General features: G+C 58.1%; 2 protein-coding genes across 6 annotated transcripts; one reads left to right on the top strand and one right to left on the bottom strand.

The window, feature by feature from the left end:
• Positions 1 to 1,054: 1,054 nt before the first annotated feature.
• On the bottom strand, positions 1,055 to 25,054 carry GAS8 (growth arrest specific 8). Of its 4 annotated transcripts, XR_450186.2 has the most exons (12): positions 24,923 to 25,054; positions 23,012 to 23,098; positions 20,845 to 21,042; positions 19,242 to 19,448; positions 17,667 to 17,721; positions 16,808 to 17,013; positions 16,117 to 16,284; positions 15,747 to 15,833; positions 14,064 to 14,273; positions 12,411 to 12,476; positions 9,876 to 10,081; positions 1,055 to 5,036 (listed from the first exon to the last, which is right to left on the bottom strand). XR_450186.2 is itself a non-coding variant. In XM_057534122.1 (11 exons), exons 1-11 carry the CDS (start codon positions 24,923 to 24,925, stop codon positions 9,932 to 9,934), a joined length of 1,326 nt encoding a protein of 441 aa, XP_057390105.1. In that variant the 5' UTR covers positions 24,926 to 25,054; the 3' UTR covers positions 8,491 to 9,931. The 4 variants fall into 4 exon arrangements, 3 of the variants coding, with proteins under 3 accessions (XP_057390105.1, XP_007172581.2, XP_057390106.1); XM_057534122.1 differs by lacking the exon at positions 1,055 to 5,036 and having other exon boundaries at positions 8,491 to 10,081; positions 14,175 to 14,273; XM_007172519.3 differs by lacking the exon at positions 1,055 to 5,036 and having other exon boundaries at positions 8,491 to 10,081.
• Positions 6,964 to 9,479, top strand: LOC102998311 (5-hydroxyisourate hydrolase-like). 2 transcript variants are annotated; one of them, XM_057534129.1, is made up of 4 exons: positions 6,964 to 7,046; positions 7,373 to 7,557; positions 8,791 to 8,926; positions 9,390 to 9,479. In XM_057534129.1, the coding sequence occupies exons 1-4, from the start codon at positions 6,987 to 6,989 to the stop codon at positions 9,477 to 9,479; spliced, it is 471 nt and encodes a 156-aa protein (XP_057390112.1). In that variant the 5' UTR covers positions 6,964 to 6,986. The 2 variants fall into 2 exon arrangements, with proteins under 2 accessions (XP_057390112.1, XP_057390113.1); XM_057534130.1 differs by having other exon boundaries at positions 7,418 to 7,557.
• Positions 25,055 to 26,010: the final 956 nt, after the last annotated feature.

The raw sequence follows: 26,010 nt of genomic DNA on the forward strand, positions 1-26,010 counted from the left end.
TTCGTAGCAAAGGGAGCTGTGAGAGGATGTGCTCTGTCCCCTCCTGGCCTGCGACCAGCAGCCACTAACGCTTCCTCCTGGGCCTCCACGCCACTCACCAGGCAGCACAGGCTGTGTTCGGATCGCCCTCCTGAGGCGCAAAGCCATTTCGGGTCCTCTCCGTGGACCAGACACCAGAGGCTTGGTTCTAGCAACCAGGACACACTGCCCCCAACCCCTCGGCCCAGCCTCACCACTTCTCTCCCTCTGGTTTGTGTGCTCGGCCCCAGCTCCTGCATCGTGGCCAGGGTCCAGACAGGAGTCCCCTGACAACGGTAGGGGAAAAGGGAGGACAGAAGGGACCCGAGAGCAGCGGGACAGATGGAAAGATGGGCTACGGAAGACCGCCCTCCCCTCAGCCACCTAACAGTGTCTCAGCCCCTGAGGTTAATGGTGCACAGGGTTCCTATAGTGACAGTCACGTCAAAGGATGACGTGAAGATTTCTGAGAAAGTAAACAAATCATTTGGAAATAATTATAAGACTTTGGTGAAGTATTTGAGCTGGCACTTACATCACCTGATGCAGTTTTGTTATCTGCATAGTGCGTAGACTAAAAAGCGAAGACATTTAATTTTAGAGTTTTTTAAAATACATTTATTTACTATTTATTTATTTATTTTTGGCTGCATTGGGTCTTTGTTGCTGTGCGCGGCCTTTCTCTAGCTGCAGCGAGCGGGGACCGCTCTTTGTTGCGGTGCGCGGGCTCTAGGCGCGCTTCAGTAGTTGTGGCCCACGGGCTCAGTAGTTGTGGCTTGCGGGCTGTAGAGCACAGGCTCAGGAGTCGTGGCGCACGGGCTTAGTTGCTCTGCGGCGTGTGGGATCTTCCCGGACCAGGGCTCGAACCCGTGTCCCCTGCACTGGCAGGTGGATTCTTAAGTACTGCGCCACCAGGGAAGTCCTTAATTTTAGATTTTATATTAATTTGTTTGGTCGTGCTGGCTGTTAGCTGTTGACACCATCAACTCTTCTCCCCTTTGTCCCCACAGGAACCTCTGCAGATGGCGACAAGGATACGAACAATGTGGCCACTGCCTACTCCCTCAGCCAAGCGCCTCAGTGCCGCGTCACAACACGTTCACCATCAACCAGCACAGGGGAGCCATCGGTGTGCCCCTGTGCCGGGCTGCAGTGACAGGTCAGGGCTCAGGAGGGGGCCACCCAGTGACGCAATCAAATCTACATTTGTCCCAGCTGGTGAGGCACAGACACCACCCAACCAGAACAGGCACCAGCGGTAAAGACGTAAACATAAGACATGACACCATGAAACTCCTAGAAGAGAACGTAGGCAAAACTTTCTCTGACATAAATCATACCAATGTTTTCTTAGGTCAGTCTCCCAAGGCAATAGAAACAAACATACAAACAAAAAACCCAAATAGGACCTAATCAAACTTACAAGCTTTTGCACAGCAAAGGAAACCATAAACAAAACGAAAAGACAACCTACACGATGGGAGAAAATATTTGCAAACGATGCGACCTACAAGGGCTCAACTTCCAAAATATACAAACAGCTCATACAACTCAGCAACAAAAAAACAAAACAAACAACCCAATCAAAAAATGGGCAGAAGACCTAAACAGACATTTCTCCAAAGAAGACATACAGGAGACTTCCCTAGTGGTCCACTGGTTAAGACTCTGAGCTCCCAATGCATGGGGCCCGGGTTTGATCCCTGGTCAGGGAACTAGATCTTGCATACCACAACGTAAGATCCTGCACGCTGCAACAAAGATCCCGCACGTGGCAACGAGGATCCCGCGTGTTGCCAAATAAATAAATAAATATTTTTAAAAAAGAAAAGGAAGAAGAAGAATACATGAAAAGATGCTCAACATCACTAATTATTAGAGAAATGCATATCAAAATTGCAATGAGGTACCACCTCACACGGGTCAGAATGGCTGTCCTTAAAAACTCTACAAATAATAAATGCTGGAGAGGGTGTGGAGAGAAGGGAACCCTCCTACACTGTTGGTGGGAATGTAAATTGGTGCAGCCCCTATGGAGAACAGTATGGAGGTTCCTCAGAAAACTAAAATAGAACTACCACATGATCCAGCAATCCCACTCCTGGACATATATCCAGACAAAACTGTAATTCAAAAAGATACATGCACCCCTATGTTCATAGCAGCACTATTCACAACAGCCAACACATGGAAGCAACCTAAATGTCCACCAACAGTTGAAGAGATAAAGAAGATGTGGTACATATATACAATGGAGTACTACTCAGCCATAAGAAAGAATGAAATAAGGCCATTTGCGGCAACATGGATGGACCTGGACATTATCATACTAAGTGAAGTAAGTCATACAGAGAAACACAAATACTGCATGGAATCATTTATATGTGGAATCTATACATGACATAAATGAACCTGTCTATGAAACAGAAACAGACTCACGGACATAGAGAACAGACTGGTGTTTGCCAAGGGGATGGGGGCTGGGGGAGGGAGGGAGTGGGAGGTTGGGGTGAGCAGATGCAAGCTTTTATATACAGAATGGATAAACAACGTGGTCCTACTGTACAGCACAGAGAACTACATTCAATATCCTATGGTAAAGCATAACGGAAAAGATTATTTTTAAAAAAGAATGTATACCTATGTATAACTGAATCACTTTGCTGCGCAGCAGAAATTAACACAACATTGTACATCAACTATATGTCAATTAAAAAAATATCGATTAAACAAAGAAGAAGACACCAGCCACTCAGAACAGACACTCACCCCATGAGAACAGACCCCAGACCAGCTGGCACATGGACCAACCAGTCCGAAGAGGCGGCGGCTGCAGGCGGGGTCCTGCTGGCGCACACAGGCTGACGGTGAGCCCCGGGCACAGCGCGCCCTGAGGGATTCCCTGGAGGAAATCAGAACTGTACCCACAAGGCCCCTCCTCTAACTGGCAAAAAGAAGTGGCTCTGCCTGCCACAAAATTAGACCACATCCCCTGGTGAAACCGGAAAACATTCCTGGCATCCTGACCCCGTAAGTGTTGACCACATAACTGAAGGGGTCCCAGGACCCCCCAGTTCGGTGCTGGGACTGGGAATACGTTGAGCAGATCTCAATCCGGGGGAAGTCTCCTCCTGGGTCAGTTTTGCAAGGGGATGGTCTGAATTTATCAAAGTCTGCTTCTCTGCTGAGTGGTGGGCCAAGATGAGCCCTGAGGTGAGCCTGACAAGACAGCGCCCGGGAAGCCCGTCACTTAGTGGAGGGAAGGTCCCCCACATCTGGCGCGTCTGCTCTCCGGCGGCACCTCTGACCCCCGCGCTGACCACCACGTGCCTGTGTGCCGGCAACCCCCAAGGTGAAGGCTTGTGATCGCAGCCGCAATCCCAGGCACCAGAGGCACCAACACTCCCATCCTCGGCCCGACCTCGCAGTCCAGCTGAGACCAGCGGACGTCTCGTGAACTATGTTCTACGGTGGCCCATGTGTCACTGCTGAGCAGCAGTGTCATGATGCAGGCCAGCGGTCCTCAGCCTGGCGGAACATTAGAACCCGCTGGGATGCACTGACCCACGAATGCTCCCTGTCCCAGGGCGAGGGCAGCCAATCCTGGCCCAGGCAGTGACCCGAACGGGCACACAGGTGCAGAAAGCAGAGTCCACGACACAGACAAGGTGCGGTTGTCCCGGGGCAGGGAAGGGGCCTCATCTCTGGCCAGAGCTCTCCGATGCCCCGGCTTAGGGCTAAGGAGGCTTCGGGCACAGGTGGTGTGGTGGGAACAGACTCGGAGCTGCTTCGGAGACGCGCAGTGCAGGACACACGGGTGAGTGAAGGACAGAGGGAGCTTCCCGTAAAGAAACAGAGTGCAGACGGGCTTGGGGTGGAGGAGAGCCCTGTGAGGGCTGGGAAGCAGGGCCCGGAAACCATGCCTCTCTCCCTCCCGCACTCTCTTGCATCTCTGCCTTCTTTATCTACTTAACTCCCGCTCTGCAGCCTGACGTCTCTGCCCTTGCGTATCTGCACACTCACTGGCCCTCTGTGCATATCTGCACACTCCTTCTGTCCATTCATTCAAGGGATATTGATTTAGCACCTACCTCTGGCCAGGTCCTATCCCAGGCACAGGAACAGCCTTGAGGAAACAGACAATAACCTAGGTCCTTGGGGAGCTGAAATTCTACCGGGGGCCAAATGCACCCCTCCTGTGACCCCCACCCTTGGCTTCGCCTTCCTCAGCCTGCCGGCAGGCCCCCTGACCTCCAGCACCTGTCACCCTCTGGCACCGCCCATCGTGTGGCCTTCTCAGCTCACAGTACCATGTGAAATGGCCTTCCCCTTGTCACCTGTGTCACCTCAGTGTACCTGGCGATGTTCAATATTTCCTCAGTGGAGGAAGGTCCCAGCTGCCCTCATGTCCCTTCCGTTGAGTTCTGACCACAAATTTCCGTCACAGCGGCCTGGAAGGACTCCGGGGGTGGGGCGTGGAGTAGGGGCAGGGGCTCGGGCACCCTTCGTGTCATAGCACAGCTGCAGTGCCTCAGCGGGGCCCCAGAGGGTGGTCCCACGTGGGCCTCTCCAGGGGCTCAGGGTAGGGCGGGGACCTCCCAGCACCAGCGCAGACCCAGACGGCAGCCCGACCAGCTGCCTTCTCACTGGGACAGGAGGACGGGAGTCCCTCGTTGCTGCTCAGCGTCTTGGCCACCCGGGAAGAATGGTCAGTTCCAAGGTACTGAGCACCCTGTGTGTAGTTATACGTTTTACCTGCATGATCTCAACTCCCTGAAGCAGAAACGCTTTGGGCTACCCACCTGGAAAAATCAACACGAGTGGTTTAAAATCACTGCGCGTAACACAATCCAGACGCGAAAGGCCCCACCCACCTGCCAGGCAGCCCAGTGGCAACACCAGGGATGCAGCTTCTTTCCTCCTCAGCGTACGTCTTCCTTAGGGCGGGCCCGTGTCTGTCCTCCTGGTGCCGGGGAGGGGGCGGGGGTAGAACGCTGCAACTCCAGCATCACACTCACCTGGTCAGAAAGGAGTGGGGGGAGGGAGGAGCTCAAGGCCTGTGTCTGGTCTCTTTTTACAAGAGGCCCAGCAGGTAGACGCGCACTTTGTTCCCCCGAGTGTGGTTTGTGGCCACTCCTGGCTGGAACGTGTTAGGCAGCAGGGTCACAGCTCGGGGGTCACGCGGCGAGCACGGCATGGCTGGCACTGGGCCTGTTAGGCTGGACCCCCATGCCTACTCACTGCCCTCCCAGAGGCACAGGGAAGGTTCCCGGTGAAGCCTGCAGGCTGAGGAGGGGGCCCTAGCGAGGCCCCAGAAGGAGCTGTGACAACGCCCTGCCCTGCCCCGCGTTCTCCCAGAACTAGGTTTTCTCTCGGGGCAGAGAAGGCGTCAGCGCTGTAGACGGAGGGGGTGAAAGGGCACCCTCCAAAAAAGGTTTGATTGTTGTTTTTGTCAGCTTGCTTACGACATTTGAGACTTTAAGTGTACAAAGAAAGGTTACAGAATGAAAATAATTAACTGCTTGTCCCAGAGGTGGACCTGGTATCATCATTCTTTTGTGTGCCACACTAGAAAGTATTCCAGTACATGGCCCCCCTGTGCCTCAGGTTCCTCCTCTGTAAAAAGGGGATTCTAATAGCTGCACCCTGAGCTTGTGATGGTGATAAGTGAGCTTGCCCTTGTAACGGGCTGAAAGCTACTGTGGATTTAAAACCACGAAGCTATACACGCCTCCCCCCCCCAAGACCATTCACCTTACACACAAATGGGCCTCGCTCTTTTCACTGGGCTGCACAGTTGCTGTGTGTGGCGGAGTTCATGTATTTAACAGTCCCCCGTGGGGACAGTCTGGTTGTTTCTGGTCCCGTCCCCATGGGCATTTACCAAAACAGGTGTGTGTCTCTTTGGGGCCACCTCCTAAAGACATGAGCCCTGCCAAACGTCACAGGCATTTAAATCTCAGACAAACGTTTCCTGATTGCCAGCAAAGCACTGTAACCCACACCCCAGTGTCGCTAGAAAGGTCCCCTTCCCCACCTCAGAGGGGTCTGACCCTTTACGTACAAATTGGCCACACTCATTATCCAAATCATTAGAAAAGGCTCTTTAGCGACAAGAAAAATGACTCCACAACCAGAGCAACCCAACCCATCAGGCAACGTCAGCCAGACTGTAAATAGAGAATGCCCTTATCTTTATTTATACATTATGTCAAGTCTGCTCCGTGTGTACATCATGGACGACCGCGAAACAATGATGGACTCGCGCCCGTCGGCTCAGCCTTGTCTCTTGTTTCCTCATTTCTGAATAGCCCAGACCCTACCCTGTCATTGGGCAGCGCCCCTGCTCCTTGGGGGTCGAGGGCCAGAGGGGGTAGGAGGAGGGGCGGGCAGTGCGACCACACGGGCCATCGGTCCCGCCTGAGGCACCACCACGTGGGCTGTCGGGGCTTCCATCAAATCCCGACCTTCCCAGGGAAGAAAACAAGCTACACCGGTTCAGGGACTCCCGGGGGTCGTCAGGCTCGCCCTGCGCTGCCCAGCGGCCGAAGTGGACCTTGGCTGGACCTACCCGCCCCGCCAGAGCCCCACCCCCTCCCCGCGCCCCTCCCCGTCCGGTCCCGCCCAGCACTCCACCCCAACGTCCCTGAGCCCCGCCCCTCGAGCCCCCCCCCCGCCCCCCCCCAGGGCCTCTCCACTTCCGGGCCGGGAGGAGCCTCCACGGCCCCGCAGGTCTCTGCACCGCGATCGCCCACCCCTCAGGGCACCCCGGGCCCCTCCAGGTGGGCACGGAGGTGAGGCCGCTGCGAACCAGACCGGCCTCCCCCCTCCCTGTGGCTCCGCCCCGTGTTTGGTCAGACACGTGGCCCCCGGGGCCTGGGAGGTGCCCGGGGAAGGGCAGGAGCCCGGGGAGGTTCTGGGGTGGCAGCGTGGTGTGGCCACCTCGCCAGCCCCCAGGCCGGCCCGGCATGAGCTCCGGGGTCGCCCTGCGGCTGCGGACACTCCAGCGACACCTGGGCTCCCCGGAGGTAGGGGGACAGGCCCGGACTCGGAGCCCCTGACCTCTCCTCCACCTGGGGCTGAGGGGACAGAGCTGGGCTCCGGGAGAAGAACCCCGTGTGGCCACCCACAGCCGGCACTGACTGAGGGAGAGGCCCCTGGGTGTGGAGACCCCTTCAGTGCTGGGGGGAGGGGGCTGCTGGGGGAGGAGGGGGACAGGCCAGCGACCTGCATGGCAGTGTGTCACCGCAGCCTGCGCGGCAGTTCCACCCGCAGCTCCTCACCCAGGGCCCAGGGGCAGTTTGGGACTTTGTCCCCCGGGGCTGTTTACACCAACTCCACTGCCTCATACCAGCGGGCGCAGACACAAGGCAGCATCTCTGCCCCTCTCGTGGCCCAGGGCAGAGGTATGGAGGCGGGCAGCAGCCCGCTGACCACACACGTACTGGACACTGCCTCAGGGCTTCCGGCCCAAGGCCTCTGCCTCCGTCTGTCCAGGCTCGAGGACCATGGCCAGCAGTGGACCGAGCTGAGGAAAAGGTAGGAGAGCGGGCTGGGGCAGGATTCGAGTCCAGACCACCTCCCCGCCCCACGCCAGGGCAAGGGGTGCAGGCCTGAAGGGCAGGGAGCAGGGCTCACCCCAGCCGGACAGTGTCCTACAGACCCTCAGGGCCGCTCTTTCCCCAGGCCGTGGAGTCCTGGTCAGGGCCACAGAACATGCTGGGCAGCTCACACCGCAAGTGCCCGCTGCAGGGGCAAGAGAGGTCTGTCCCTTCCTGCGGGCTGGGCCGGCTGAGGCCTAGGTGCAGCCTGAAAGGCCCGGTTGCCACTGCCTACCGGGCGGCCTGTGCAGGGCAGCAGGCGAGCACGGGACGTTCTTTATACTCTCACTACACCCTGTGTACAGACACCGCAGGCACCCCTCTCCTAGACTGGGGGGGCGAGGGGGGACGGCTGGGGCAGCAGGAGGCGTCCGCCGCCTGGCAGCGCTACCCCTGCCCCAGGCCCAGGCTCGGCGGGGGGACGCCCAGCCCAGACTGGCAGGTGTCATGGGTCAGCCTGTGAGCAGTTTCCCCCGACCCTCCCGCTGGTGTGGGCTGATAGGCTGGACCCCAGAGGTTCCGGGCCTGAGGGTGTGGAGCCCTTCAGAAAAGCCGGGGGTCCAGGTCCCGCCTGAGCTTGGAGGAACACACGGAGTCCGGGGCGGGGGGGCCATACAGACCCACTCCCAGCCACGCCCTAAACTGCGCTGGTAAACGCCACCCTTTCTGATCACAGCACAGACGCTTGCGAGCACGGCTAGAGGTGGCGGGGGCTCCAGGTGGGCAGAGGCCCTCCGAGCCTCCACTGGCGCCGCTGGAAACAGGCCACCATGCGGACGGCGATCTGGGTACGGTTACTGAACCAGAAAGCCACGCGCAGTATATTAAACAAAAAGGACACGTTATAAAACAGTGTGACTAGTACAACCCGTTTTTAAAGTTTGTAAATAAGCATATTTATGCATAGAGAAAATCTGAAAAGTATACATGCCAGATACAAAGTGATTATTGCTCACGGGGCAGGTTGTGGGAATCTTCTCCCTTCTGCTTCTCTGTGATTTCTTAAACAGTGCGCAGTGTCCCTGTCCTGCTCCAGAGCCGCCCAGGCCTGCTCACCCGAGAACCAGTCGGGCTGCGGGGGCATCTGAGGCCGGTGGGCACGCAGCCCCGGGGGACCCAGGCCGGGGGCTCCTCAGCCCCCTCTGCAGTGCCCCCCCCTTCCTCTCCCCAGCTACACGGACCCTGACGGCCGCTGCCCTGGGCTCCTGCTGCCAGGCCAGATGAAGGTGGGCACCTACAAGCTGTCCTTCGACACTGAGGGCTACTGGCAGAAGAGGGGCCAGGAGAGCTTCTACCCGTACGTGGAGGTGAGGGCCAGACGGGTGGAGGCCCGTGACTCACTGTGACCCACAGGCTGGCCCTGCTCCTCCCACCACCTCGCACCTGCTTCGGGCTCCCAGGAGAAAGGGGTGCCGGACTTGACCACATCACGCCTGTCCCTGCCCTGCTCCGGGGTCAGGCTGCCTCAGCCCCTGCGGACAGAGGGTCACCCGAGCCCCATCCAGCTCACCGTCCCCCTTCAGTTGACCTGTTCGGGCGGGACCCCTTGGGAACCTGCAAGCCCAGGGCCCCTCAGATCGAGTGCTTTCTCTGGGGAGGACCCAGCCACACCCACCGCCCCACCCCCTCCCCGCTGGCCCTGGGGCTCCTGCCCCACAACTGCAGCCCCAGGCCAGCCGTCTGGGCTGCTGAGTCCACGGCAGCACTGGGGCCAGGCTGAGTGCGCTCCATGCTGGCCCCTGGCTATCCCGGTGTCCCCTCTGCCCGCAGGTCGTTTTCACCGTCACGAATGAGACCCACAAGTTCCACGTGCCACTGCTGCTGAGCCCGTGGTCTTATACCACGTACCGAGGGAGCTAGCGGCTGAGCGGCAGCCGGCCTGCGAGCCCGGACCCGTCACCACGGCAGGCTGAGCCGCCCCCGACCAGCAGGGCGGGCTTGCTGCTCCCGGCCACCAGGCTCACACTTCCCGGGGACGTTCTGGCCCCGATTTCCCAGTGGCAGCTGTCACTCAGGCTTCAGTAAAGTTGCTGCTGGCATCTGCGAGGCGGCTGCAGTCACTAGGCACGCTCGGCTGGAGCTGCCCAGCCCCAGGTGGGATGGGGGCGGGTGTGCGCACAGAGCTGGCGGGCTCGGGGAAGGGGCCGGACGGCACCGTGGGCCCTGGGGGCGCCTCTCCACACAGCCAGGCAACAGGACACGCAGCACTTGTGAAAACCTTCATTTGCTGACGACGCACGTCTACAGAACAAATACCTGCTGTCCTCGGTGCGTGAGGGGGGTGTCATCTGGGCAGTGGCCCCGGGCAGGGGCTACGCTGGGGTGCCCACGAGTCCTGCGGGGCCCTGGCCCAGCGTCTGCCCGATCACGGCAGTCTCCAGGGGCTTGAAGCCCACGTTGTCCAGGGGGACCCCAAAGGCCAGGAGCTTCGCCTCATAGGTACGCAGCAAGTCATTGTGGGCCTGTGGGGACACAGAGGCCTCAGGGGAGGGATAGCCAGGGCTGACCCTCGCTCAGGCCCACCCAGCCCCGTGGAGAGCTAGCGTTCACCCGGTGCTCACTACACCAGACCCAGACCCTCACACGCTTATTTAAATTTGAGAATCTGATTGGCTTAACTCATGGCAGCATCCCATCTAGTAAGCGGAAGGGTGCTCCAAGGAGCTGTACAGCATGGAGGCTTCTGTGGGCACAGGAGGGTGCGACAAGGAGGTTAAAAGGGTGGGCACCTTCCCTTGGGGGAGGCAGGGGGTCTTAGGCAGATCACCTCCCACTGCTGATGGGTTTAAATTTCCACTCTAGGGAGAGGCTAAAACTTCAATTAGATTAGGTATTAAGTCTTGGTAGGATTCACATAAGTGACTCCGTTTAGGGCCTGTTGTTTCTTTTTAACAGTCCCCCCTTTTGATCAAACTCTTAGCCTGAGAGATAGGATCAAAATTTTAAGGCATTAGTGCCGCTCACAGCTACCACCTGTATTATCTCAGCTTTTGCTGATTCTGTTTGGGTTTTTGTTTTTGTTTTCCTCAATCTCTGGGATTCACAGGTCAAGACTTCGGGTTCACATTTTTTAAGTCCGTCATTCCCCACGTCCTTTTCAATATTCCAGTCTTAAGGAGATCATTTGCTTGGTGGTTAGTGGCTGCGAACATGCCTTTAAAGCTTTTGGGAAAACATAATGCACCAGGGGTATGATTATGATGATTAAAAGCAGGACAAACCCCAGTGTTTGGAGTCATCAAGACCAAACCAATCAAAGGCCCCATGGAAGGGGCCACCCTTTTAAGCCAAGTGACTTGCCCAGGGATCTTATGCAGCTGAGTTTCCACCTCCCCAGAAGAGTGGGTCCAGATGAGCAGGTGGTGATGGCCATGCACAGACACCTCCTGGCTCAGCTGGAAGACAACCAGAGGCTTTCCTTCTGTCGAGAACAACTCTGGCCCGAGTCTGAGGACTTTTATCGGGCACTACCCAACCACTTCATGTGCGGGACCTCGGTTAACCCACGATGGAAGATGCCCCCACCATCCCTGTTCCACGGCTGGGGAGACTGAGAGGGTGTGCACTCAGAGCAGGACTGTGGTTTGAGTTCCCGGCTCCCTGCAAGCATTTCTCTCTCCAGGCTCAGCACCCCTGCCTTGTCTACTGGCATCTATTCCCCTCCCCCCCCCCAGAAATGCCGAGATCTGGGCAACAGCGCTGGCAGGGCCAACGCAGACAGGGTTTCTGTTCCCCCATCCTTTAAAAGCAGATGTTTTTGAAAGGGCACATTTCACCAGACGGTTGCAAGCGTTTGAAAAGCTGATGCATGTTACATGCTTAGAGCCTGGCCCGACTCAGAGCCAAAGCTCAAAGGGGCTCCTTGTCCTCAGCACCGCCAAGACAAGGTGCTGGGAGCTGAGAGCCAGGTGAGCCAGGGTGAGCCAGGGCCGGGCTCCAGGACGACTCAGGGGCTGGGCCCTGGCCCTCACCCATCTCTGGGGTTCAGCCCTCCCCACAATCAGATGTGCGTTACGGAAATACCCCCAAGAATGCATATAAGTATCAGGGGTTCCCAGAGCACCTGGGGAGGGCCCTATGGGCAGGGAAGGCCCAGGGGATTTGGTCACCACGGAGCCCGGTGCCCATGATGGGCACTGCCTTCATCCTGGGGCTCCACAACCCAGGGCTCACATGAGTCACACCCGCGGGGTGCGCGCTCTCGGTCAGCACGTCTGCAGGCAGCACCGTGTCTGCGTCCCCACGGGCCAAGCACTGACAGAGCTGCGGGCTCAGCCACGGAGCTGGGGACGCTGGTTGCAGGGCACGGACGGCACCAGGGTCAGGGCACTGCACTCCCCAGCTGCAGGAGGCCTCTGCGTGTGGCTTTCGCCAGACTCACAACGGACTCAGGAGCGATCAGACCCTAACTGCCCCTGCTTGGAAGGCGTGGACGTTAAACTGAAGGGGCAGAGACCCCCCGCCCCAAACCGCCCCAGAGGCCAGGCTAGCACCGTGGGGCCAGAGCAAGGGTCGGACAGGGACACAGGGACAGAGCCTGCTGGACAGGACACCAGACATGCACTGGGCAGTCCCCATCAGGGACACCAGGACAGCGTCAGAGCCATGCGGATGTGCTGCAGGCCACGTGCACGCCAAGTGACCCTGGGCAGGCGCAGATGGCCTCAGACTGTGTCAGCACCCAAAGGTAAAGATCAGGTGGGGTCGCGGGCGAGGAAGGGGCCTGAGGGAGGGGTGTGGAGCCCCGGGCACCTTGCAGAACATGGGGGAGGGGTGGGGGTCTCCTCGCACCTTGCAGACCCGGGCCAGCTCGTACTGCAAGTCCTTGATGGTGCTGTTCTTCGATTCCAGAACGTCCTGAGGAAAGGAAGGTGTCAGGATGTCCACACGGGGAGCGGCTGATGTGGAAAGGTCTCCGAGGGAGACAGATCTGCGTCTCCACGAGGAAACCGCCCAGCTGGTGAGAAGGGGCAGCGGCCTGCTTCTGGAGCCACCCCGGCTGCCAGCCCCACCCCAGGGAAAACCCCCTCGATCCCCCACCTGCCCTGCCCTGGCCCCCAGGCGCAGCCACGGTGACTGCCATGGGCGGGCCTAGCTTTTATCCCCTCATCCTGGTCGCTGGCAGCACAGGGCCTGGCCGAGCTGCCAGACCGGCTGTCCTTCCCAAGAGGAGAGCAGGAAAGCCCTCCTCCCCTTTGTGATTCACACACGACAGGGACAAGAACAGAGACGAGCCCCCAGACTCAGGACCACGGTGATGCCGGCCCAGACGAGGCCCCACCACGAGGCTGCACTACCCCAGCCCCGAGAGCCTAGCCTGGGTAACTTGGGTCCTCCAGGCACTGCCACCCACTGAGCCAGGGCCATCGCTCCCCTGTGAGCAAACACCTGGTCTCAGCCAGAACCGTGGGCACGACATCACCTCGGACCCCAGCCCCCTCCTCCACTGGTGACGAGTCATCCTGTGTCAGCCCTGCCCACCCTCTCCTGCCCTCCTGTTGCCATCTGAGGCCTGTAACCCAGAAGATCTGCTTCTGTGTGAATGAACAGCAGGGACGGACAGGCCCTCCAGCGTGGAAGGACCTTCCGTGGAGTCATGGGGCCAGCTGTGGTCTGTGTCCGTCTCCTAGACCCCCAAGGAAACCGTACCTGGGGCCACCTCAGGCCTGGCGGCTACAGGTCACCCAACTGGCCAGGATCCCAGAGCTAGGTCACGCTTCCCTAGCAGCACCAAAGACCCCTTGTCCGTCGTCACCCGTTTTTTTCTGAGGCACGTGCCACCCAGGTCAGGGAGCAGAGGGGCAAGGCCAGTTCCAGGTAAGGTCACCGCCAGGGGCATCAGGGCTCCTGCCTGCTGAGCCAGCGGCAGTGGCAACCGCCGTCCTGAGTCCTCAGCTCACCCTGCTGGCTTGTGGGCACCGAGGCCTCGTCTGTCTTTTTACTGCTGTGCCCCATGCCCGGGACAGTCCCAGCACAGAGGAAAGCCACACACAGCTGCAGACTCACAAGTGAACAGACGCTCCAGCCTCTGCTCAGATGTCTCCCTCTGGGAAGCCTTCCCAGCAGCCATCACAAAGGCCACCCACGGCCCTGCATTCCCCCTGCCCCGGCCTCGACCAGCACATCTCAGTGTCCCAGGCGGACGGCGGCCGCGGCCTTGGCTGAGAGGCTAAGCTGGAATGGGCAGTGGACGCGGGCTCGAAGGGGCCTGGAGGCTAAGGAGGGGCCAGGGCAGACCTCAGAGATGCTAGGGCAGAGCCCGGGAACCTGGGGAGCCCGAAGGCACACACAGGCCTGGGCGCTCGGGCCCAGGAAGCCACCGCCGCCCCTCCCCGAGGCGAACTGAGACTCCCCACTGAGGGACGGAGGCTGGGGCACAAGACAGGAGCCCCGACCGGAGCCCAGGCTGCCGGAAGCCCCTCCCTGGGAGCCCCCGGGACCGACCTCCAGCTTGCGGGACACGAGGGTCAGGGCCGCAGGGTCCAGGCTGGAGGCTGCCAGCACCTCGTTGAACTGCACCTCCTTCTTCTCCACCACGGCGGCCAGTGCCTGTACCTTGCGCTCCAAGACGAGGTTCTGGAAGCCCACCTTCTGCTGCACCTCCAGGACGGCTGCGGTGAACTTCCGGTACAGCTCGTCCCGCTCCTGCTGCACCTGCGGGATGCGCCCGGGCATCTCACTGGCAAGAAGGCCCTCCCGGCTCTGCCCCAGGGCCACGACACACCACCTTCACCAGCGCCCGGCCACGGGCAGGTGGGTCTGCATCCTCTACACTGCCTGAGCCCCACTCTCTGTGACCGAATTAGAGGTGTACGGCTGTCCACACCATGGGCGGCAGGAGGAAACAACTCTGGGAAGGTGTCTCAGGAAGCCACGGGGACCCTAGTACAAGTTGCACAGACCCCCAGAGGGGCTGGGGCCAGCCCTGCCCTGGGTCTGGGCAGCAGACTCGGGACCACATCCCTGATCATTCCCAGGAGGTCCAGGGCCTGACTCAGCAGTGTTGGGGTGGGGGCCCCTTGGAGGTCCGCTCCCTCTGCCGGCCCCAGAGCCCGGAACACGGGCCTAGAGCGAGCGCTGCAGCCACCCGCCTGTCCACCAAGGACAGGGTCCTTTCCATCTCCTTTAACTGTTAACGGTGCACCATTAAAAAATCAAGACTGAGTAGGGGTGTAAAACGGAAAAAGTAAACACTCCTCAACCCCGCTTCCCAGAGGCCACCATCTGAGCATTTGCTGGGACTCCTTCCAGAATGATCTGCACTGCCATAAAAACACACATCACTGCTAGGAAGAGGAGAGGGCTGTGCTGAAACCCTGTAGCACCGTGTCTTTCTAACTACAGGATCGTATTCTCAAGATGTGCTTCAATCCAGAGCCCGGGACCTGCAGGCAGGGAGGGCCATCTTTGCAGAAAAGCACGTGCAGCGAGACACCTGCCACCCAATCACGTCAGCGAAGACCTGGTGCCGGCGGAAGTGGCCCCTTGGGCACTGTGGGTGGGGTCACAACTCTGAACATCCCTCCCGGCAGACTATCTGCACCCTGAACGTGAACCTTCTCGCCCAGCAGTTCCCCTGCTAGGAATCGACTTCCCTGAAAGGGATACACAGTTGCACAAAGACGAACTTAAAAGGATGCTTGTAACAGCAAAGGACTGAAACAGAGATTTCAAGTGTGACCCGATCGGAGAGACGGCACACAGGCTGAGAAGAGAACACGGGCGCTCCAGACGCCCTCACTTCTGGGAAGCAGTGTCCCTACGCCGGGACACACAAGAGTCTGGGAGGAGAGTCAGGAAGCTCTGACCACTTGTGAGGACCAGCGCACAGCCCCAGGGCCCTCGTGTTTGCACCCACAGGCTTTCTTTCAACGCACATATAAAGGTTTGGGACTTAGAAACACACACACAGATGAAAAAAGCCCTTCCTTCAAGGGGCCAGGCCACCTCCACGCTTCAGAGGAGAGCCCCAGGGGACAGCAGTGGGCACAACCCGCTCCCCACCAGGAACTGCCCTCTGAGACCCGGGCCGTCCACTGCGAGCCGCGCAGAACGGGGAGGGCAATGGGAGCTCCAGCTGCTGGAGCTGGGAGCCCTGCCCGGCCCCCGGGCATCCCGGGCGCTCACCTTGGTGAAGCGCTGCTCCAGCACCTCGTGCTCCCACCGCAGGCTCTTCAGCTCCTTCTCGGTGACTTTCAGACGGGCTTTCGTGCACTGGAGAGAAAATGGGGGTGGGGGTGGCTCAGGCACCCGCACGATGCAGCTCCCGAGCAACAGCCAGGCCAGGTGAGCGTCAGAGGGAACCGGCTCCCAGACCTGAGGGGCTGAGCCACCAGGGCAGCCCGCCGGGGCCACCCATCTCCCAGAACAGGTGCCAACCTCACATGCCCCAGGGCCACCAGGCCCAGGAAGGAGGGGCTCAGCACCCCTGCCCTTCCTGCCCTTCCACGCCCAGGAGAAGGTGCCAGGGAGGGCCAGGAATTGGGCAGAAACCCACCAGCAGGATCTGCTTGTCCCTCTCGTAGCCCCCAAGCTGCTTCTGCATCTCACTCATCTCGTCCCGAGCCTCCTGCAGGGGGTCTGCCAGGCGCCTGTTCTGCGTGGACGCCTCCGTCACCTCCTTCTCCAGGAGCTCCTCCCTCTTCCGCATGCGCTCTATCCGCTCCTGTGGGTGCGAGGGGCGGGGGGGTCAGGGGGCTCCTGTGGGCGCGAGGGGCGGGGCGTCGGCAACCGGGACCAGGGGCTGCGGTCTGCAGGGAGCGGGCCGCGAGCTCTCCTGCCCACAGAGAATGGTCCTGCCGGCACCGTGAGGACCTACATCTGTTTTATGTGTAAACACACAGTATTTTTTCACAGTTTTAATTTATTCTGAATTTTCTAGTAATTCAGCCTCCGTGCAAATTGAGAGATTACACTTTGCTGTGACCCCCAGAGGACATCCTGCACGGCTGCCAGCACTTGGGCGACGATGATGCCCCTGTGGTTCTGCCTGACCTCTGACACACCCCAGTGCACACAGGTGCATCACTTCCCTGCCACGTGAGGGCTAGGGCAACAGCCAGACCGCAGCGACGGCTGTAGCGGGCAACACAACTTGTGAGCTTCGATCAAGGGCAGCAGAAGGGCAGGGTCAAATGTTTCTACAAGCAGGGGTGTCGGCCCAAGGGGGCTGGGCACCCCGGCGGCACCTTGAGGGAGCTGATGAGAGCCAGGTTGTTGAGGGTGATTTCGTTGTAATAGTTCCTGATGTCCGTGAAGGCCTCCTCGTGGCGCTGCATAAGCATGCTGATCTGGCCGTTCTTCCTCTCCTCCACCTCGTGGATCTCTGTCTTCCGGCGCAGGTCAAGCTCATCCCTAAGCATCCTGACCTTCTTATCATACTTGGCCTCGATTTCTGAAAGGCAGCAGCACACAGAGCGGCTGAGGAGAATGCTCGCCCTGTGGCTACGAGAAGAGATGGCAGCTGTGCCCAGGGCCGAGAACACCCACCAGGACAAAGGCCTCACCAACCAGCTCTGCGGACAGCAGGACGGACAGCAGGACAGACAGCAGGACGGGGCGGGGAGTTTCTCCTGCTCTGTGGCACCAGCACACACACCTGCCTGCCCTCCTTGCCCATCGCAGGCATTGCTAATCAATCCCTGCCTCAGGGATCCCAACAGCCGAGTGTCACCCAGTCCCAATGGGCTCTAACCACGGCCAGCCAGCCAGACTACGGGCTCTATTAGTAAACCAGACAGACTTCCGAGGCTGGAGCCTCCGCAGGCCAGGAGACTGGACGCTGCCCACGAGGCTGGATAACTACCACCCGCTTCTAGGTGCCGCTTTGTGCCTGGGGGTATGGGCGGGTAGTGGGTGGTCCTCACAGCCTCCCACCTCTCATGGAAATAGGGTGTTCTGGGGTCCTGAATAGTCCACCAGCCTCGCTTTGCACGTCTGGGCTGTTTTAACTGGTTTATGTGCCCGGTTAGCAAGCGCTGTTGGGCAGTTCCTTCCTGACGGGAGGGGCTCTGGGACCGTCTTACACGGAGCGCGGGAGACGCTGACCTCGCACCTGCCGCTCAAAGTCCTTGCGTATCTTGGTGATCTCCTCGGTGTGTTTCTGCAGAGGCGGAAGTGGCCGGTCACTGGAGGTCAGACGGGACGGGACGGGACAGACGCCGGCCCCTCAGCCCGGCCCCTCGCCTCACTGGCAAGGAAAGCCCGGCTCAGTAAACCTGTGCTGCGTCTGCTGGGCCCCCCACCTCCGAGCTCATGGACCCAGCCCGGAATAACAAGGTTTGGCAAATTCCACGTTTGATAATGGACTTCCCTCAGCGCAGGTCGCCTCGGAGCTGCAGAGAAGGCTGACACACATCCCGACCCCTGGCCTTGCCCAGCCCCTCCCACCCTGCCCAGAGGCTGCACAGCCGGGGCCAGACCCACACAGAGCTGCCGGCTCCCCGCTGTCTGCTAACCTGCTTAGGCTTAGAACACCGTTACAAATTATTTTAAGAGACAGTTATAAATTCTGAATAAAAAGTTTAAATTAGACTTTAGAGCAGTGTTTTCACTCAGAGCGGCACTCTGACCAGGTACCTACTCCACGCCCAGGCCTCGCGTAAGCAGAGAGCCCGCTCTGTGCTCCTGTCAGAAAGACCAGACCGCCCTCAAGCGTCCAAGACTTCAGCACCCTCAAGCTTCACGGCAAAGTCTGCAGTGTTACTGATTTATTTCCAGATTCAGTTGAGGCTGGGCTGCCTCCAGACATACACAGAGGCAAGTGCACTGACAAAGTCTTTCAACCCACAGCCAGGAACAACCTTTGAAAACCAAAGTTGGACATATCCTCCCTTTGCCCACGCCCTCCAGAGGTCCCCGACTCAGTCCTGTCCCCCAGACCCCTCATTCCTCACTCCTGGGGGCCGTGGCACTGGTCCATCCCCAGCCCTTCTCAGGGCCTGGTCTCCCCCAGCCCTGCCTTCCCCCCGCCCTTGCCCAGGTATCACCTTCTCAATGAATTTCCAGAACGTGTAGAAAAATGCAACCACCCTCATTCTCAGCACCTTCCTGTAGCGCTAATGCCCGCAGACCTGCGACACAGGTTTGACAATTTATTTTGTCTTCTGTCTCAGGGGCAGCCTCTCCATTCTAGACCATCAGCCGCGCGTGGGCAGGCATTTTGTCAGCCCCATCCTCTGTGTCCCCAGAGGTCAGAACCGGGCCCGGCGCTTAAGAAGGAATTCCAACCTCCACCAGGAACCCCGCAGCCTCCCTCAGAAAGGACCAAAGAGTCTCAAAGGTCAGCGAGGCACTTGAGAGCACAGATCACAGGACAAACTGCTGTGGCTGCCAAAGGCTGGAGGGCTGCTCGCTTCAGGGGCCGTGCACGCGTCTCTGGGGTCAGGGGTCAGCAGCATGCAGAGAGGGACCCTGGGCCGGATTTCCCTTGTGGGAAGCCAACCTGTTGCTCAAGCCTGAGACAGAATTCTGCGTCTGGACCCCAAACAGGGCTTGTTTGGCTGCATGCTACTGCTGTTGTTGTTTAATATTTAATTGCCAAAATGCAGGAGTTATTATACAGAAATATGAATTCCCAGTTCGACTGAATCCCCAGGCGTCCACAGCCAGCCCGGTACCTACCAGCCTTAGGTTCTTCACCGCCACCTCGCTGGCCAGCTCCTGCTCCTTCAGCCCCACCTTCAGCGCCCGCACGTCCCTGCACAGCGTCCCCTCCTGCACGCGGTGCTCCTTCTGCGCCAGCTTCATGACCACGGTGCCCTCCGCCTTCATCTCCATCAAGCTGTTCTGATGCTCGTACAGCAAGTGCTTCACTTTCTGCTTATAGACCTGCGGGCCAGGGGAGGACCGCCGCTCACCTGCACGCACATGCCCACCTGCACACACATGCCCACCTGCACACACATGCCCACCTGCACAGGCTCACTTGCACACACATGCCCACCTGCACACACCTGCTCACCTGCACACACATGCCCACCTGCACACACCTCACCTGCACACACATGCCCACCTGCACACACCTCACCTGCTCACCTGCACCCACCTGCTCACCTGCACCCACCTGCTCACGTGCACACACATGCCCACCTGCACACACATGCCCACCTGCACACACCTGCTCACGTGCACACACATGCCCACCTGCACATACATGCCCACCTGCACAGGCTCACTTGCACACACATGCCCACCTGCACACACCTGCTCACCTGCACAGGCTCACCTGCACACACATGCCCAACTGCACACACCTGCTCACCTGCACAGGCTCACCTGCACACACCTGCCCACCTGCACAGGCTCACCTGCACACACCTGCTCACCTGCACACACATGCCCACCTGCACAGGCTCACCTGCACACACCTGCCCACCTGCATACACATGCCCACCTGCACACAGAGGCTCACCTGCACTCACATGCCCACCTGCACACACATGCCCACCTGTACACACATGCTCACCTGCACACACATGCCCACCTGCACGCACATGCCCACCTGCACACACATGCCCACCTGCACACACCTGCTCACCTGCACACACATGCCCACCTGCACAGGCTCACCTGCACGCACATGCCCACCTGCATACACATGCCCACCTGCACACAGAGGCTCACCTGCACACACATGCCCACCTGCACACACATGCCCACCTGCACACAGAGGCTCACCTGCACACATGCCCACCTGCACACACATGCCCACCTGCACACACATGCCCACCTGCACACAGAGGCTCACCTGCACACACATGCCCACCTGCACAGGCTCACCTGCACGCACATGCCCACCTGCACACATATGCCCACCTGCACAGGCTCACCTGCACATACATGGCCACCTGCACAGGCTCACCTGCACACACCTGCCCACCTGCACACACATGCCCACCTGCACACAGAGGCTCACCTGCACTCACATGCCCACCTGCACACATGAACACCTGCACACAGAGGCTCACCTGCACACACATGCCCACCTGCACACACATGCCCACCTGCACAGGCTCACCTGCACACAGCTGCCCACCTTCATACACATACCCACCTGCACACAGAGGTTCACCTGCACACACATAAAAAATACCCTCAGGTTCCCCACGTCAAGGACATAAAGGGCTGTGACTCCCAAAAGCAAGGCGAGACAATGTCCCTGGCCCCCGGTCCAGCTCCTCTGCCCATGTGGCAACTCCTATGGGGACAGGCCAGCCCCACTCACCTTGATCTCCACCTGGTGCCTCTCCTCAGCCTCCTCCATCTCCCGGTCTTTGTTCCTCAGTTCAGCCTTCTTCTCCTCCAGCTGCCTCCGCGTGATCTCCCAGAAAGTGTGGATTTTGTCCCGCTCCAGCTGGAAGTAGCTGCGCTCCTCCCGCTCACGGCTCAGCTCCTCCCGGACGCGGCCAATGTGCTCCTCCACCTGGCCGGCAGAACGGGGCCAGTGAGGCAGGTGGGGTGGGCGGGGCCACCTGCCGCCAGGGGAGCGTGGACGGAGAAAGGCCAGGAAGAAAGAGGGAGGGGCCGCTCTCACCTCAAAGTAAATCAGAGCTAAAAGTGAGAAGTTAAAGTAGGGGGCTGGGAAGGCTCGGGGACAGGGAACGTTCAGCAAACAGCAGAAATCTCTTGTATTTGGCCAAGAGTCATAAAATGATTATATCCTTTTATTCCTTCCTGGGGATTTACACTAAAGAAATTTCTCAAAAGAACACAGAAGCTTTCCACTTAAAGATATTAGCTACACAATTATTACAACAGCAAAATAATTAAAAAGGAAATGATCTAAGATGCTTTTAAGTAGGAGAATGGTTGGGAATTCCCTGGCGGTCTTGTGATAAGGACTTCGCACTCTCACTACCGGGGCCCGGGTTCAATCCCTGGTCAGGGAACTAAGATCCCACAAGCCACGCAGCACGGCCAATAAATAAATAAATAAATAGGAGAATGGTTGAGAAATTAGAGTATAACAGCTGGAAGGTTATATGGCCCAACAACACAAAGATATGAGAATGATGTAAATATATTCACAAAACAATGCAAAATGTAAAAAACCTTTCACCTTTAAAGATATACGTTAAGCAAAAAATATACAAAACCAGTAGACCCAAAACAGTCAAGATGGTTTGGTCCAGAGCCAAATGCAAATCTGCAAATAGGTTAAAGAAAAAAAAAAAAAAACAGGGCCACCAGGCCGGGGCGGGGCTGGGCTCCCCAGGAGGGAGGTCTACAGGGGGGTCTACTGTGTCAATCAAACAAAGGACCCAAACCAGGCTCCTCCAGACTCTGACTGGCTCACTCTGGACGTTCCATCACTCGATATCTAGATTTCTTATAAATATCTAGATTTCAAGCTTCTCTTCAAAAATCAGCAAACAGACAGCTCTGGAGCCCAGGGCCCACAGGTTAACATGCAGCGAACTGGCCACAGCTGCCCTGAGTCTCTCACTCCTGCCTGGACCCTGGAAGCTTCCGAGGTGTCCACACCTGGAACACCGGACAGCAAGCTCTGCTCTGCAGACTGACCACTGCCGTGTCACAGTTCTGTCCCCACCGGACAGGAGGAAACGGGGAGCCGAGAAACAGCCTGACGGCTGGGGCAGCGCGGTGGGTAAGCCGTTCACGCGGCAGCCTGGGGACCTTTCCAAAGCACAACCTGACCCACCACCCTCTGCGGACACTGCCAACGGGCTCCCTGCCTGTGACACAAAGCCTCTCCACCACTGTTCAAGGGCCTCGGCCCAGCTCTCCAACTTCAGGTCTTATGCCTCTTTCAGTCACCTTTCATTTCCTTATCTCAAAACCATCAAAAGTAAGTAAGTGTCATTAACGCTCACAGGAGTGCATGTCAGATGCTCCCAGACCACACTTGCTCTCACAGTTTGCACATGTTACAGGTTTCAGGAGCCTTGTAATTGAAATTGTAATTATATAACCATGTTCTCTAGCCCTCAAGTTCATCAAAATGAACAAGTGGCCAAAAATAATTCACAAGGTTTAATGGTAAATAAAATAAATGAGAATGCTATAGGTGTATGTACTACGATAACAGCTCTGTAAACATCAGGTGCCTAAAAAAGATAAGAATGAAAGAAAACACAGAAAACTTAAAACAGCTTTTGTATCAGAAAGACATTTCCTTCCAAATGCCTACTACCCTATAGAAAAGTTCACCCGTGTGCCTGTACCGCGTTGTTTTACAAACGTGCTGAGCTTGGGCGTGCAGGCGTGGGAGGGGCGTATCCTCGTGTGGGCAGGGCAGCAGGAGCCAGGCTGAGGGGAGGTGCACGCGGAAGCGGGGGCAGCGGTCTGAAAGAGGCTCCTAGAAGCGCGGAGTAGCAAACCCATCCCACTCCAACCGAGCGCTGGTCCGCGGCTCAGGCCAGCCTGCTCACCTGTTCCTTGCTCATGTCCTCCGGAGCGAGACCGTCAACGATCGGGGTACCTTTGGCTTTCCCTTTCTTCCCTTTCTTTTTGGGCGCCTTCGGTTGAAGAATAGATGGTTGGGTTAGAGCTCGCCTTCTGGCTGGCTGATTCCCTCCCGGGGCCGCTTGGGAGAGGAATTCCTGTTCTGGAACATCCATCTGACTGCCCACTGTCTCCTGCTCCCACCCAGACCACATCACTCTGCCCTAAGGTTTCCCACCGTTAACCACAGGCACATTCTGTTGACACCTTTGGAGCAGCAAGGAGAAATCTGCCTTCTCAGAAGAGAATATTGTTTTCCCTCAGAAAGGAAGGGAGGGAAACTTGTTCCTTAGTATATAGCAGAGACCTCCTTGGGGTGGATGCAAAGTCTACTCGGCCTCAAAAAGGAAGATTCCCCAGTACCACACTGTCAAACGTTACCACACTGGTTATAATGCTTGGCAAGCACCATGAGGAAACCTGCAATAAATTGTTCAGTGAGTGTAGGGAGAGGTGCCTCACAGCAACAATCAAAGCTGGCAAGATGAGGGTTCCTTCCTTCAAAACACAAAACCTCAGAGAACCCTGGTGGAGGGAGCCGGACCAGACCGTGGCACTCACTGTGGGCTCTGTCAATGGGGCGAGGCCGCTTTTAACAACTTCAACAAGGTGCCAGAGGAGACCTTCCACCCTCACTCCCTTCCCGAGGGCCGCTCAGCAGATGGTGAATTTCCTTATCCTTCTGCCTTTACTTCTCCCGAGTTTCTGTGGCCCATGCTTGTGCGTGTGTGCGTGTGTGCGTGTGTGTGTGTGTGTGTGTGTACGCGCATCTACGTGACTCTGTAACATTTTCACTACAAAAAAAGTTTTGGTGGAAATCTTACAAAACATAAAGAAAAAAGGAAAATCACCCTATACTCCCACAAGCTAGTAAAAGTAATGTATTTTGGTGGTCTTTTTCCAATTGACTTTCAAAAGACCCATCCACGGAAATCTTCACTCCTAATACAATGCCCTCTTTCCAATCCCTCTACTCCAATAAGTCCACCCCATCAGAAGAGCCTGAAGGTTTGTCACCACCCAGCGTCAGGGACAGTCAGCCCCTGGGGCTCCCCCACAGAGAGGCATCGTCCCTGCCTCCCACAGCTGATGGCCACCCTGCCTGGAAACTGAGTTACCGACAACCCCTACATCATGGCGGGGGTGGGGTGACGCAGCTGTGAGCCCCACCACAGAGAGGGGTCGGGATGGAGAGCCCCAGAGGCAGCAAGCTCCCGCCTTGCTCTGCTCAGTACCGGCCTCACTCCTCGCGGGCTCTCCAAGGAAACAGCGGTTCCTCTACCCTGAAGCTCTGCCCCGAAGGACTCCACGGGCACTGGACCCGCTGTCAGGACCCTCCGGTGTACAGGGTCCTCTGACCACCCTGGTATGCCCCGGGCTCTCGACCCCAGAGACTGGAGGACCTGTGTGTCCCAGGCCCCTGCCAGGTGAAACCCTAGGTCCCAAGGATCTCATCAATGAGCCTTCCATTCCAGGTAGGAAAGCCCCTCGACCCAAGTTCTCTGTTCTGGACGCCGTGCACACCAGGCCCTGGATCTGGGGGGCGGGGGAGGCGGGTGCTCTCTGACCACCCACCCCTGTGAGCACAGGATCCTGGAGAGCCCAGGTCTCTCAGCTCCAGGTGCGTGCGGGGTGCGGGGTCCGGGGTCCGGGGTCCGGGGTCCAGGGTCCGCAGCACCCTGGGCCCTCCCCGCAAGGACTCCACGAGAGCGCCAAGCTCTCAGTTCCGGGACCCCAGAGCTCCAGGCCTCCCGTCCCGGGGTCTCCCTGCGCGCAGGGCAGGCCCCCGAGCCCCAGGCACCCGGCGCGGACCCTACCAGACCCCCACCCCTCCTCACCATGGCTCCGGAGTCCCTCCGGCCGCGACCCGCAGACCAACGCGCCAACACAGCACAGGCTGCGCGGTCTCCAGGCAACCGCTGCTAGGTTCCGCGCGAAGTCTCGAGGACCCTCGCGAGAGTCCGCCCGAGGGGTCAGGGCCTGGCAACGGCGGGAGCGCGTCCCCAGCAACGCGCTGGGCTGAGTCACTGGGTTTGGGCCGCAGCTGGGCGTCATCCACAAGCTAGATTTCCACGACGCCCGTGAACGCGTTCGTTGCGGGACGTGTCTTGTTTATTGCGGGTCTTCCCCACTAGAACTTAAGCTCCACGGAGGTGGGAGGAACTGTTTCCATCCACTTCTTACTGTACGTGCGTACGAGTCCTACAGTGCATAATTTCAGTGAGTGAGTGACGGGAGGGGCCGGAAAGATATGCACCGCGACGTTTTCCAAATTAGATTCAAATTCAGGCTGAGGCTCTGCCCCTGGGCCCACCCCACCCCCACCCCCACCCCCACCCCCGCCCATCTTTGAAGATTCCTCCCACCTGAGGCTGGAAGATAGCTGGGTCTCCACAAACCCTCAGAAGAAACAAAAGTAGGGAAGAGAACATGTTCCAGCTGGGTCCAAAGTTTTGCAATCAGCAAGTCTCCCCTTCACAAAAATTAACCGGTCTGCCTGAAGAGGCCTTGTCCTTGTGATGAGGAAAAACTAGAAACCTTTGCCAGAGGTTTCCAGACACGCACTGCAGAAAAAAAAAGTCATCAGGTTCCTTTCCTAAGCTCTTGCTCTGAAAACTGCTAACCGCTTTAAGATTTCCAAAGCAAATTTCCAATCCCTCCTCCCACCCAATTACCTACATGCAAGGTGCTGTCTTTACACACCATTTGTTGTCTTTTTTCTACACTCTCAACTTTAGCATCTTCCTAAATAGTGGTTTTGCATGAGGTCATGTTTTTCCATCAGTTTTGGGATGGAGAAGAATCTTCTCTCCCTGGAGAGCTTCCTTGGGAGCAGGGTGTGAATGATGAAACAAGGCTCAGGTGGGAGACAAAGGTGCCTCCGTAGCTGGGCTTGCTTAGGCTCAGGCACCCACACAGGGGCATG

This window comes from Balaenoptera acutorostrata, chromosome 19 (genome assembly GCF_949987535.1).
Source record: "Balaenoptera acutorostrata chromosome 19, mBalAcu1.1, whole genome shotgun sequence".
Classification (NCBI taxonomy): domain Eukaryota; kingdom Metazoa; phylum Chordata; class Mammalia; order Artiodactyla; family Balaenopteridae; genus Balaenoptera; species Balaenoptera acutorostrata.